This window comes from Ochotona curzoniae, unplaced genomic scaffold (genome assembly GCF_017591425.1).
Source record: "Ochotona curzoniae isolate NIBS_2020 unplaced genomic scaffold, NIBS_Ocur_1.0 contig_1, whole genome shotgun sequence".
Classification (NCBI taxonomy): domain Eukaryota; kingdom Metazoa; phylum Chordata; class Mammalia; order Lagomorpha; family Ochotonidae; genus Ochotona; species Ochotona curzoniae.
In genome coordinates, this window is record NW_024464918.1 from 19,414,900 (window position 1) to 19,429,393 (window position 14,494).

The 14,494-nt window shown below is 46.9% G+C and overlaps 1 protein-coding gene across 3 annotated transcripts in view; it reads right to left on the reverse strand.

The window, feature by feature from the left end:
* Positions 1–4,557: 4,557 nt before the first annotated feature.
* HSD17B4 (hydroxysteroid 17-beta dehydrogenase 4) overlaps positions 4,558–14,494 on the reverse strand; it is a 61,811-nt gene continuing 51,874 nt past the window's right edge. For all 3 annotated transcript variants that reach the window (XM_040995820.1, XM_040995736.1, XM_040995887.1), the window contains 2 exons: positions 8,950–9,077; positions 4,558–4,976 (listed from right to left, as the gene is read on the reverse strand). In XM_040995820.1, the coding sequence (XP_040851754.1) occupies positions 4,887–4,976; positions 8,950–9,077 (218 nt within the window). In that variant the 3' untranslated portion in view covers positions 4,558–4,886. The remainder of the gene's footprint in view (positions 4,977–8,949; positions 9,078–14,494) is intronic.

A 14,494-nucleotide genomic window follows, 5' to 3' on the forward strand; every position in this document is an offset into this window, starting at 1 on the left:
AAGTTTTGTCTTCTAAAGAACCCCATTATTGTGGGGAGCCATGCAGTTGGGTCAGATGGCATGGGTGCGTCATGAGCACCGCTCCTCAGCAAGGCTACGAGGAGTTTCTGGCTGCGTGGCAGTGCCCAGCAGATTGTCTCTGGTCACCTCATTGCTGCCTCACCCCATTGTATGGACACTCAATCACCTCTCTGATGTTTCATAGAATTCTCCTGAGGGTGTTGTTGTTGTTTTTCTGCTAATGTGAATTGATTCCTGTAACTGGTATAACACCTCAAATTGATCATTCATGTTATGATAAAAACATCTTTAGCGACATAAGGCTATGACACACAGCAAAAGTATGCAATAGTACAATTGAGTCCACAATGTTTCCAAATATCCTGCTATGTGCCCACCTTTGTCTTGAAGTTTGCCCTAATAGAAGTAATGTTTTCCTTAAGAAATGGCTTGATAGTATCTTGGAACAGAGGGCAATCATGGAGATACAAAGAGTTTGTTTACCATGCCCCTCGAACTGTTACAACACATGATATGACACATTTTAGTTTCTCACTACAGAAAACAAAAAGCATATGGGGCATCTTCTAAAGGGAAACAAATGTGAAGTCCCCCGCCCCCAAAAATGGCTTAAAATCTCAACCTTATATTGGCACTTATATTTAGGGAAAGAAAACAGTTTATAAAAACTTCTATCTTATATTGGCACTCATATTTAGGGAAAGAAAACAGTTTATAAAGATAGAAGGAAGTTTCTTGTAAAGGCCCTCTGTTTGTAGATTGACTGAGTTGCCCTGATCCCTTTCACTGCCTTTTAACAAAAGAACAAAAAAAAAAATAAATCAACATTAAGAACAAAAAATTGAATCAGCACTAGGTGGAGGTGATGGTAATTAATGCACGATTTGATTATAAGATGTAGCAAGGAATCTATGTTATATGCTTTTATGAAATCCTTTCATTTATGATTTTTAAAATTCTGTACTCTTAATATTTTAAGCAATATTAGTTCATTTCTGTTTAGTAAAAATTGATTTTGAATATAAGTAAACCACTTGTCACTATGTAACCTCATGTGCTGCCAACCGTGGAGTTCCTGGCTTCAGCTGGTAGCTGCAGGTTTGAATGAGTAATGGTTTGTTGTATATGTTTTCTTTGAAGTAAAATAATATTTTTTTAGGATTGTTTTTGTATTCTCTTAACCATGAAGTAAAAATCAAACAATTGGATATTGTGCAAAAGCTTGTGATGATTTGTGCATAAATAAAGAAGGCAACTTTTCTGAGTTGTCCATTATGAGCATCATGCCATAGTGGTCCATGTCTTGTCTCTTCTTCTTTTTTTTAAAGATCTATTTTATTTTTATTACAAAGTCAGATATACAGAGAGGAGGAGAGATAGAAAGGAAGTGGAGCTGCCAGGATTAGAACCAGTGACCCTATGGGATCCCAGCTCATTCAAGGCAAGGATCTTAGCCACTAGGCCATACCACCAGGGCCGCCTCTTCTTATTATCTCGCCAATCCATGCATCCTTTGCAAGCTCTCGAGTCAGCCGGAGCTGGCCTCCGGCACATTATTTTGCCCTATTTTAACAATAGGAAATTAAGAACACGCAAAGAAATTAATGTTGCCAAGTTATCCAGCTGGGAAAAGACACATAAAGCTGAGATGATGCACTCCATCAGCCAGGATTTCCTGGCTGAGGTTGTTTTGTTTTTTAAAGTGAATCACATTTGCATCAAATTTCTACTAGACTGTGAACACTGCAAGGGGTGTGACCAAGGACTTAAATCACTAATGTATGCCCAGCTTTGGGCTCCTAAGAGACACTCTGTGACTGTGAACAATGCATGAGCAGGATTTAAAATTCACCTAATTATTCTTTTTTAATAACTTTTTATTTTATAATTTAATTTTAGGTTTATAGAAAAGTTACAAAAATAGTATGGAACTCTTCCGATTTCCCATGTTGCTCACATTAAAATAAGTACTGTTATCAAACCCAAATGCAATGCTTGTCACAAGAGAATGCAGTAATTCGGAGGACAAGAATTTGAGGCAAAGGAAAGGAGGAGAAAGTTTGTTCAAGCTGCTAACAACCAAGGGAGGTGGCATGCTAATGTCTGGACTTCATCCAAGGAATCAAAACTACACAAGGAAATAGAGATTTGATTGCCTGACTGCAATCACGGGAAGGGTATGCATGAGTGCAGGGACATGGGAGGACAGGGCCAGCTGCCCAAAGGTCTCCAGCCTGGTTGGGGGGCTGGGTGACGTCACCAGTGTTACTTCCATCTGGCCCTCACAAATCCAGTCCTCTGCTGCCTGAGCTGGGTCAGGTGGCTTTCCAACTTCAGCCTGTTTCAAAGCCATCCAGCAAGCCTATTTACCTGTCAAACTGTCAAACTGTCAAACTTCAGACACCAGCTGAGCTGTGAACTTTTGTTCTTCAGAAAGCTAACAGGAAGCAGGAGAAAGCTGCAAGCAGATTGGAGCCTGGCCCATGAAGTTTGCTTATAGTTGGATAGGAATGAAGACACTGTGAACAATCTGAAAAGAAAAACTAAGAATGAGACCTTGCTATCCCACTCTTCACTCAGCTCCAAATTTTAACAACCTTCCCGTTGACAATAAAGTATTCCCTCTCTCATCCAGCCCAACACACAAGTGCAATATGTGGTCCATGGAAGAAGCTTTGTCCAACGGCCACACGACAGAAAAGAAGCTAGAAGCAGTTGTTCCAGAGGCTGATCCACAAGCCATTGTGAGTCTGCTTCTTGATGGATGTGGGGTGTCAATGCTTGTATGCCCTGGAGCCTCACTAGGAGACAGGAAGGGGGTTACACAGGCTTCCCCTCCCCACAGCACCACGCCTAGTCCTCAACATCCCATTACTCAATCCCTTCCCACCCCTACTTACTCCATTCTCTGAGTCAGACTTGCTTCATTATCCAGGAGCCTCTTCCGGGTCTCCCACGCGGGTGCAGGTTCCCAAAGCCTTGGGCCGTCCTTGACTGCTTTCCCAGGCCACAGGCAGGGAGCTGGAAGGGAAGCGGGGCTGCCGGATCCCGGGCGTGCAAGGCGAGGACCTTTAACCACTTGCGCCACCGCAGGGCGACAGAGAAGTCTTTTTAAAATATTCATTTGAAAGACAGAGCATCAAAGTGGCGATAGAGGGAGATAAGGAGAAAAGAGATAGCAAGATGTTTCATCCCTTGGGGCACTCTACAAAAGGACTCGACCTGCAGGCTGGACCTGCCTGCAGCCAGGAGCCATCAATGCCATCCTAGACGTCCCAGTGGCTGGCAGGGATTCCTGTACTTGGGCCAACACCTGCTGCCTTCCCAGGCACATTAGGAGGAAACTGGGACTTGAGATGTTACTGCAGTATGGGATACCGGTGTCAGAGCGGCAGCGTAGGCCACCATGCAGCAGGTCAGCAGAAGAAATCTTAAAACAGCAAGAGTATAGGGGACCCAGCACAATAGCCTAGTAGCTAAATCCTTGCCTTGCATGCGCCAGGATCCCATATGGGCATGGGTTTGTATCCTGGCTGCTCCACTTCCATCCAGCTCCCTGCTTGTGGCCTGGGAAAGCAGTTGAGGACGGCCCAAAGCCTAGGGACCCTGCACCCGTGTGGGAGACCCAAAAAATCTCCTGGCTGTGGGTCGGTTCATGGCTATGGCAACCACTTGGAGTGGGGCTAGGGGACAGAAGGACTCTCTTCTGTCTCTCTCTGCCTTTCAAATAACTTAAAAACAAAGCAGCAGATACACTGAGGTACTTCAGTGTACCCCATCGCCTTTCCTGTGATCCCTAAACTCGCGTCCTCAGTCCTTCCCCTGAAGCCATGTGCTAGCCGAGTTCCCCCTAAGCTCGGCTCAGGACTGGGAATGCGTTCCCCTGGCGGCTGCGGAGGTCACCAGCTGACAGTGAGTCCACCCCAGGAACTGCTGAGGCAGCTGCCATGCTCACGGCCATAAGCAATGACCAGTTGCCTCAGGACATTGCCGAAAGGCCACTTTGGCTTCAGAGTGCTCCAAGATCAGCTGAAGCATGAGGCCACTGTGATCTGCTTAGCGTGTCCCTCTGCCCAGCTCTGCTTAGTGTGCCCAGCTCTGCTTGCTGGCCCTCTGTCAGGTGCAGATCCTGTGGGAACTTCCAAATCCAACGCAGTCCGAGCCCACTTCCCGGGAGCCCTGCCTGTCGCAGGCGCCACACACCTCAGTCACGCTGCCGTCGGACTCCTCCCCGGCCTCAGCCTGCTGCTTGGTAGCAGACATCTATAAGGGCATCTATCCATGCGGCGTGTCCTCCTGTGGCATCTGAGCAATGCTGGGGCACCTGCTGGCACCTGAGGGTGTCAAATGCTCGATCCAGCAAGAAAGCATGCATGGTAACTGACACCATGGGGTAAGGAAAGGAAAATACTGGGGAGCACCAAGATTTCCCCTCGCCTTAAGGCGGAATGCTAGAAAAGCAGTGCCAACAATGCACGTATGAATACTACAATGGGATTTCAACATCTCAGCAAACAGAAAAAAACAGAAGCAAAGTGTCAAAGGTATCAAAGAGCCTTTTATTCACTGAAATCTCCTGGCTGTTTATAAATGCCCTCATGTATTAGAAGGCAATTGGATTAGGGTGGAATTTCTGTATGGCTGAGATTGAGATCTGAGATCAGAGGGGTCCTACGAGCCAGCTTAGGGTTCCCTGCAAAAATAATGTGAGCAATTAGTAGAAAATGAAAATCTGAAAAGTTATCTGGCATCTGAACATGTTAAGCAATTTCCCTATCTTCTGGTTTTGATCATTTATGCAGAGCAATCGAGCACGGTGGGTGAGGACAACGGTCACTTGATCTGGCCACACGCACGGCACGCCCTCAGAGCTTGGCGTGGTCCTTCAGGATCATCTGGAGCTTCTGGCTTAGCATGATGTTCCCTCTGGCCTTCAGTCGGCCACTGAAGAAAGCCTGGGGAGAGAGGAGACAGCACCCACCTGAGCATGCCACACTGTGTGGTTCTGACTGGGTATGCACAGAGCAGCTTGGATGATGAAGATCACAGCTAGGAGAAGGAAGAGGAGTGTCTGGTGTCTGTTAGAAAACTGTCGAGTCATTTATCTGAACTGACAATTCTGGGAGTTTCGCACCTTACGCTGCTAGCTTTATTCTTCCGTAGTAATTTGAGATGACTGGTAAAGGCAATAATGGTGTTCACAGCTTTTGAAATACAACTGTGCAGAAGGCGGCCTATGGCAACAGAACAGGATGGTGGGCACATCTCAACTGCAGCCACGGGAATGCCTGGCTCAAAAACCAAGCTCCATCCTGCAGGAACCGCGGGCAGCTGTGCAGAGGACTTTGCCTCTTGGAGCTCCAGCGCCCTCAGCTACAGGCAGGCATGACCGTGGTACCAAAATGATGCAACTGGTCTGAGCGTGCTAAGCAATGGCCACTGCGAAGCAACAGGCACCTGGCTGCAGACCGTGGGTTAGGACTCCTCTCAGTGCTCTGTGCCCAGCAGGGCCTGGCTGGAGAGTGGCAGCTTCCTAATGGCAGAGCAGAGCCTTATCTCCTCAATGGAGGAAAGGCACGGACTCCGCATCCCAGACACCACAGGCAGAACCTGTCAGTCGGGACTGCATGCTGAGCAGTAAGCCAGCTTTTCATGGTTGGATTTGCCTTGCTAGAGACTGAAGAAGCTGCCGGGGTGAGCCAAGTGACTAAGGACGGGACCCCTTGAGAGGATGACTCAAGACACGCTGGACAAGCACCCAAGGCACGGAGGGAGCCCAGCTGCTGGCTACATCCCTGGGCTTTTTCACTTCTCTTGCTAAGAAGAAAACAATCCAAAGAAAACTGAAGTCACAAGTTCTTTCCTGGATAAAGTGCAAAACACCAGGTAAGATTTTCCATCAGAGAAGGCAACAGAGTAGGTTTTTGTCACTCTGGAGTTCAGTGAAAATGAACTGAAACAAAATTCATGAGATGTTAGTTGACTTCAAATGCCACCGGGTGGATGAGTGTAAGGAAAGAGTGTGGAACAAAGGCCCTGAAGGATGCCATGACCCAACGGCTGCAGGTGTAAGATAACATCTAGGAGCCTGAGGGCAGCCAGATAGAGAAAGTAAAGCAGGACAGCATGATGGCATGGAAGCCAGAAAATGAAAATGCAGCAGGAAGTTAGTAGCTGGAGCTGACATCATGGCAAAGCCACTTACTGGCATCCCAAGACGTTACCAGTTCAAGTCCCAGCTGTTGCACTTCAGATCCGGCTCCCTGCTAGTGTGCCTGGGAAAGCAGCAGCAGAGGACCCAGTACCTGGGGGCCCACCAGCTCTGAGGAGGACCTGGATGAGGCGCCTGGCATTAACCCGGCCCTGGCCCTGCTGTTACTGCCATTTTGGGAAGGCGCCAGCAGATGGAGGATCTCCATACTGTCAGGTAACATGAAATCTTTCCTTTTTAATACTGATTTTTCTTTGGGAAATCTGCCTATCAAATAAAAGTAAAAGGACCTCCAGCTGCTCGTTCCTTCTCTAAATGGCTTCAACGGCCAGAGCAGATCCAAAGCCAGGAGCTTTGTGCAGGGGCCCAAGGACGTGAGCCATCCTCTACTGCTTTTCTAGCCATAAGCTGAATCAGAAGTAAAACAGCAAGGATATGAACTGGCACCTGTCTAGGATGCTGGTGCTGCAGGCACAGAATTACGCTCTATCCCAACCATTCAGGCTCCCAATCCAGAAAGAAAAAAGCCAGCTAACTATATTGAGTGCTACTGATGATTCTTGAATGAAAAAAAAAAATTGCTCACTGGATTTGTAAACATAAGCTATCAAAAACCTTCACTAGAATGGGACCAACAGTGATGGCAGAAGCCAGATAGCATTTTGGTTTGACTTTTCTCTGCCCTGTTAAGATGTGTTGGTCGGGAGAGTAACCACTTCCACGTGTGGCCACGAGCATGGGGCTGTATTAGTCCAGGCCGAGATGCACTGTCAGTGTAAAACACACCTTGCAAGTTCAAAAACCTGGCATTTTAAAAAGCACATAGAATCATCTCATATTTTAAGTTGATTACTTATTAAAACAGTATTTGAATGTACCAGGTAAAAATATCTTCATAAATCTTCAATGCTGCTGCTTTAATGTAGCTACTAGAAAAGTATTCGTTACACATGGATTGTCCTGTCGGTCTGTTGGGACAGAGAAAGGGTGTGTTGTGCTGGATGGGGATTGCCTATCAAGGCTGGGTGCTTTCAAACCAAGGCCTGAACAATTAGTGGTGGTGTGAGGGAGAGAATGCAGGGAGACAGAACAGCTGGAAGCCGCAGCGCAGGACTGAGCAGCATCCGGAACAGTAGCAAAGGGGCCCACCTCTGATGGAGGAAGCAAAGGGGAAATTCTCTCAATTATTACACTTTCCCCCCCAGTGCAGCATGAGATCAGCCAGAAAAGAAGAAGAGGCAGGAGTGTGGACCTGGGAGACATGCACGGGGCCACCGGTATGGAAGCTGAGCGGAAGCCGTCATAAGCCACGGTAAGACTCCCATACCACTCCCACATTGCAGCACTTGCTCAGCAGCGAAGGCACAGCTCGTCTGTCATGCGGCTTTCTGCAGCCGTGGTCCCCTGGTCAGGCACAGCTACAAAGGCAGCAGAGGGGGATTCAGAGTACAGCCTTCCAAGCGAGTCAATGTGAGACAAAATCCAGACAGAACAGGGAGAGATGAAATGGCAGACTGAAGAGCAGGAAGTGATGCCAGGCAAGCAGAGGCTGTGCGAAGGTTTTAGAGCAGTAGGAACGAGTTCATCGAAACATGTGAGAAGTGACATGAAATACAGCGAGCCTAGGTATTTTAAGTTCCTTGTAAGGGCAAAGGTATCTGCAAGGAAATGAAGACACTACAGAGTTCGCTGTGTTCAGGAACTCACTCTTGGGGATCGTAAAGGAAGCCACGAAAGTTCACGACAGTGGGAAGGAGACTGCACACTGAGAAATGCGGCTTTTAATAATGGAACAGCAGTCAATAACTAAGATGGGGAATAAAGCATCAGATAAGTGAGTTTAGAAAGACCCTGCTCTTAACTGGATTGCAATGAACACACCTTCTGTACATTTAGTTCTGCCATGTGCAAACTACTGTTCAAATCCTAACTGTACCTTCTACCACCTGTTTGAACTGCTTCATTCTGCAAGTCAGTAAGTTCATTTCTTGGAATTCCTAGTTACATGAAAGGAACAGAATTACAATCTTCTCTGCCATTTACATGACTCCATCCGGTACTTTCTGTGTCTGTGAACTAGTTCAAAGCTTCAGATTGCTATCTCAGTCAAGCTTTTGCCTTCGATGTGCCTATAAATGTTGTATGCCCAGACAGTGAAAGGCACGTCAGACATCTTAGTGCTGCCTAATCCTCCATCAGCGAGGCATCCCTAACCCGGGAGCACGGAGTGCACTGGCAGCACGCAAGTCTGAGCTGGGAGCACCTCAGGATGCTCCGCTGGGGAAGCAGGCGCCAGGACATTGAGCAGCTCCCGTGGGAACACTGCTGGGCCCAAGCGTTCTGTGCCAGGAGTGCTGCACCTGCATGGAGGGGCCTACTGGGAGCTCATGGGAGATGTGCGTACCTTTCACCTGCACTCCAGCAACTTTGAAGTGCCTCTGGATAGCAGGAATGACTGCCTGACTTTACTAGCAGCAGTTATTAATGTCATAGGGCTTTTAAACCTTGAAGTAGTGCAACAAAAATATAAATGTTAATTTTAGCTCATTTCACTGTACACTAAAGGTAGAATTTCACCTAAATTTAGTTTTAAGTGTCAGCTAAAATCCTTTTATGTAAAAAAAAGTTCTGTCAACCAGAACACTGCTCTAACAGTGACTTGTGTAATGACTTAGGGAAGCCTGAAGGCTGCTGAGGGAGCACTCTGGAAGCATTACCTTCTGAGGGTCCAGCTTGCCCAGCACCACTTCCATGAAGTCCTCATCGGAGATGGTGATGGTAGTGTCCGCAGAGCCTTTGGCGGAGCCCTGGTATACTCGCCCGGAGCCGTTCTTCAAGTCCATAGCTGGGAAAGCAAAGCAACGACGTGCATGATTCCAACAGCAGGTCAAGTAAGCCAACCACAACAGACATCCTCTTAGGTGAGGAGTCCCTGTTCCATCTATACATTATATATGATCTGTCACTTAGAAAAGCTAGAAAATCATCTACTTTTTCAAACACCTTTTTCTAAACATGTTGAGATTTTAAATGTGAATGAAAGCATAATTGACATTATTTAAGGAAGTTGTTGCAGTTTACATCACTAAAGTCTTCAGTCTGAATCGGATGCTATGGTAACAAGGAAAGCTGGCTCATAGGCAGCTGTGTGTCAGGCGGGGGAAGTACAGTCACCTTATGAATGCCTTACGTCTCTACAGGGTCTGTCACAAGACTTAACTCATTTAATGATTTATTCATAATACTTACTACCATCAATTATGGGTAAAATTCAAAACTTGCTTCTTGTCTTTCAGAAAACTTTGGAATTTGTTTATTAGAAAAAGCGTGACAGAAAGTTCTTCCCTTATTGCTTAATCCCCAAATGGCTAGAACAGGCAGGTCTGGCAGGGGCCAAGAAGGTGTCCCAGGAGAGTAGCAGGGAGGGTCCTGCCCTTGGCCGTCATCATTTGCCTTCCCAGGTGCGTGAGTAGAGAGCCGGAATGGCCAGCACTGATACGGGATGCCAGTGCCAGAGGCAGAGCCTGCCCTGCTGCTCCACATACCAGCTCCTGAGAATGTTTGCCAAAAGGATTAAATACCCCAGAGCCAGGAGGGCAGTGCTCTCTATGCACACTCCCCTTGTGCACGGAAGCTCCTGGACGCACTTCCTGCTGTCAGTGAAGCAGCTGCAGCCCTCATCACCCTCCTCCCCGGAACATGTTACAAACTCCTAACTAAGGGTGCAGGGGTGCTGCGCGTGTGTTAGAAAGCCCAGAGTGCATGCTGTGCCCTGCTCAGTCAAGCCATGCCCCACGCCATGCGCAAACCACCCACCTCCCACGGAAAATAATTCTGCAATAAACAAATCCAAAACAGTGACACCTGGGGAGGTGGGGTAAGGCTCACAGGACCTTTCTGCTTTGTCTGCTCAAGGCTCTTCTGCTGCTCAGCTCCTGGAGCGGGCCCAAGGTCCAGATGTGCTGCCTGCAGAGCAAAGCCCCGTTTGCACTGCACGTAGGTATGCACCCTGCTGTCATGCAGTGTTGGCACAGGTAAAGCACAGGCTGGCAGCACAAGGTCAAAGCCCTGACACCAGCAGACTTCATGTTCCTGTTTTAACCCTTCACAGGATCAATACCAGCTCAGGAATGAAGCTGTGAGTAAATGAACCACTGAGGAGGTGCTGCCCGATCATCCGCCCTGTGCTAGACACAGCTCTCACCAAGCCGACTGCAGACTCGTGGCTCTGGGTCCAACTACAGACAGAGGACCTGGCTCAGGTCCTGGCCTACAAGGAGGGTCATGCAGGAAAGTCATCCATCCCCAAGACCTTGGATTGACACACAACTGTAAGGTCAGTTAATTTTACTGTGGAAATGTTAAGGAGTGGCAACATTGAATGGAACAAGTGTGGAGCAGCAGATGATGGGGTGGCTTCTGGACTTTGGGTGCAAACCTTGCAAATTTCAAGGGGCTGCTAGAGCTATTCCTCCCTTAAGATAGTAAAAACTTAGGGATACACAGGCATGGTTGTGCCACCCAAGTGCTTTAAAAAAAATAATGTTTTTCAATAACAATGACTAAATCTTATCAGATTTACACAGAGGAGTCAGAGAAAGATATTTTGTGCACTGGTTCACTCCGGAAGTGGCTATAGCAGCTGGAGCTGAGCCAATCTGAAGGCAGGAGCCAGGAGCTTCTTCTGGGTTTCCCACAGAGGTGCATGGTCTCAAAGCTTTGGGCCGTCCTGGACTGCTTTCCCAGGCCACAAGCAAGGAGCTGGACGGGAAGTGGAGCAACCACGACACAATACAGCATCCATATGGGATCCTGGCGTGTGCAAGGCAAGGAGTTAGCTACTGAGCATTGTGCCACATCCTCTAGCACTTAAAAAGAAAAGGACTTGGAAACTATTAGCTAAATGGCATAGCAGGTAAGGCACTGCCTGCATGTTGGCATCCCAAAAGGGTGCCAATTTGCTTCTCTGCTGGCTCCACCTCCAATCCAGCTTCCTGCTAATAGCATGGGGAAGGCACTAGGCTCCTGCCCACATGCTTGTGCCCCTGCCACCCACATGGGAGAACCCAAAGCAGCTGCTGACTTGAGGAGGCCAGCCACAAGCGCTGCAGCCATGTGGGAGCACAGCAGTGGGGCAGAGGCCTCCTGCTCCTTCAAGTAAATATTAAAGCTAAAAAGCGCCTATCAAATAATTTAGATTAAAATTGATTAAATAAGGACATAACTTATGAAATTTTGGCAGGAATAGTATAAAGTCTAATCATGAGAAAAAAAACTGGGGAATTGTACAAAATAACTGTCCCTGTGTTCAAAATCATGAGGAACAGAGTGAAAAAGGACGCACCCGGGAGCCAACCGGAGGGAACAGCCTACACGTAGCACATGGCCCAGCCTGGACCCGGCCCGTCCTCTCCACAGCTGTTACTACTGGTAAGACTTGTTGGGCTGTCCTGCTCTAAGGGATGTGCCAGGACCACTGCTGAACTATCAGTAACGTCTGTGGGTCATATACTGATCACTAGTGACCTCCTGAGGGAGCTAACAGATCTGTAGGCAAACAGTTCTGTCATTGTTCTTAGGAAATGCAACTAAGAAAGAGTTTGCTTTTAGAAATTAAAGAAAAATATCACATTGGCACGTTGCTTTTAAATATTGCAAAAAATAGTACAAAGATGTTAAGATGAACAACACACATAGGAGACAGAAAAGCCATAAATGTTATGTGAGATTTATAAAAGGGATCTCTCTGTATTCTCCGGAAGAGTTAGACTCCATGGGGAAGCCGGCAGGACCCCTGCAGCAGAGGGGACCCCGCGCCCTGCAGCAGAGGCGACCCCGCATCCTGCAGCAGAGGGGACGCAGCAGTTGTTGCTAAGAGGCTGCAGCAGATTGCTCCCCACCAACAGCATGTTTCTTTACCATCTGATAAACGCAGGAGACCCCAAACGGAGCAAATATCCTTAACAGTAGCAGATACCTGATGCCATTGCTGACAGGCTGGCCCACCTGCCTGCCAGGAGGGCACATTGTTCCTCCATGTGGCATATTACCAAGACTCAAGTCCACAAGCTGGAACTGTCCGTCTCCTCATGCAATCATTGCTATGCATGCATTAAGCCCCGATATGTAGACGTACTTCTACATGGTTGATGCATACTGTCTATGCAGTGCTACTATCTAAATGCCAAATGTGCATTCCATTTAGTTTCCTGTAATAGGAAAGTTACAAATACAGAAAAGGAAGCAAAACTTAAATTTAGGAGGAAACAACCGAAGTGCTCAACACCAATCAGTTTTAAGGCTGTTTCCTCCTAAATAAAACAGATTTTTTTTTCTTTTGCTCATTAGCATTGTATGCTTAACATATGAAAATCGTCTAATGAAGTGTCAGAAGTACAGCTATAGTAAGCTATTGGAGACAGATTCCCATTTAGATGCAGGGCACGGTATTTGTGCCTGGAGTTACAATAAGCTACATTCTGAGATTCTCTGTCTGTAGACAAATGGAAATGCCAGAGCTGTTTTTGCATAAACAGGAGTGGCAAGTAATCTGCCAGGATCCAGGAGGCTTTCCTCCCATTTGCTCCCTGAATGCCATGAGGCAAAACAGCCAAGCTCTTGTTCTCAGGCTAACTACTAATTCATTAGACAGGGTTTCCAACTGGGTGCCGCCAGCTGAGAACTTGCCCTCCAGTTAAATCCACTCCTGATCTGGGTTAGATATAGTTTTGTCACCAAGGTTCTTACTCCTCTCTGGCAAACATCCATCTCCCATTTATTGCTTGCCGAAAAAGGCTAGCAGCCTTCAGCACACAGGCACAGAACTCAGCTTTACTTCTGCCCACCCCATCTCTCGACTTTGCAGGCCAGTTAGCCATGGAGGCCGACTGCCACAGTACTTGTGCTCCAGGAGCCTTCTTCCCACTGTTGCCATCACCCCAACGTGGGTCTTTTACTGTGCACTGCCACCTTTGTTTTCCCAACTTATCTGACACACCACCTCTAATAGTAACTGCTGCAGACAACATGCCGCACAGTCCTGTTGTAACTGTACCTCAGCCTTGCAGAGAACTGAGCATGCAGTGAAACACCTGCTGGCCGCACCAAGGCTCTGCAAGGCAAGAGAGCCTTTTCCATGTCTGTTCCGAGAGGGTTATTTGTATACATCAATGAGTACACAACCCCTAGTTGGATTGTTTCAGGCTCGATGTGTATTGGAATTCAGGCTGTTCCAGGTTTTCAGGAAGGAATTCATACATCAAATATACAAATTTATGAGAAATGTACATCATGAAACACTACAGATTTCAAAGATTTTATGCACCAAAAGAAAAATTTGCCTTTTCCCTGCATTGCACTTCCTGAAATCCTTTCATGCATTACATTAGACAAAGACCTCTAGTGGAGCCAAGCTCTGTGACGTGGGATATCCGTATCTGACTGATTCACACTAGGTGAATTACATCGAAACCAAAGCATCAAGTAGGTTTAGATTCTGTTTTGCCACAGGTGCACTAAAGCTTTGGGACTTTAGTTTGAGGCAAGAGCAGGTACATTTTAACTTTCGGGGGGGTGCTCTTGTTCTCTACCCTTTCACTGTCATCTTTTTTTCCTCTGAACTTGTCTGCAGCTCACAGCTGCAACATAGGACCAAAGGGCTTAGAACAACTTTTAACCGGATTCAGAAATTCACAGCTATTTCACAACAGAAATGACTAGCTCCATAGAAAAGCTGTTACTAATGAATACCTCAGTTTCAGCGTTTTTAAAAAGGCAGTTAACTCTATTCCATCCAAAGTCATGCTTTGTTTTTCCTTAACATTTACAGACTTTATAGACTGCAACATGTGTCGCCTATAAAGAAACTGACAACGGAGAACACACAGTGCTGCCAAGGTTTACGCCAAGGATTACGCCAAGGTCAAGTGAGAGGACACAGAGCATTCTCAAGATCACCATACAGTAAGATAAATGTGGCAAACAACAAGCCGTTCCCAGGGACTCAGACTTCTCCACCTACTGTCCATTTTCATCTTCTTAACCCACAGATCTTCATTCCAAAGGGTGAGATGCCTAAAGGCTAGCTGATATCGGATAACAAGTTCCAACACATCCTACCACGTCCATCCTGGAGTATTCAACAGAAACGCCACAGCCACTGTGCTCTTGCTATTATAACAAATTCCTTGTGAAGTAAGGAAGATGGACCCAATCTTCACCTCTAGGTAACAATGCTTTCATTAATCAGCTGTGACAGTTCGC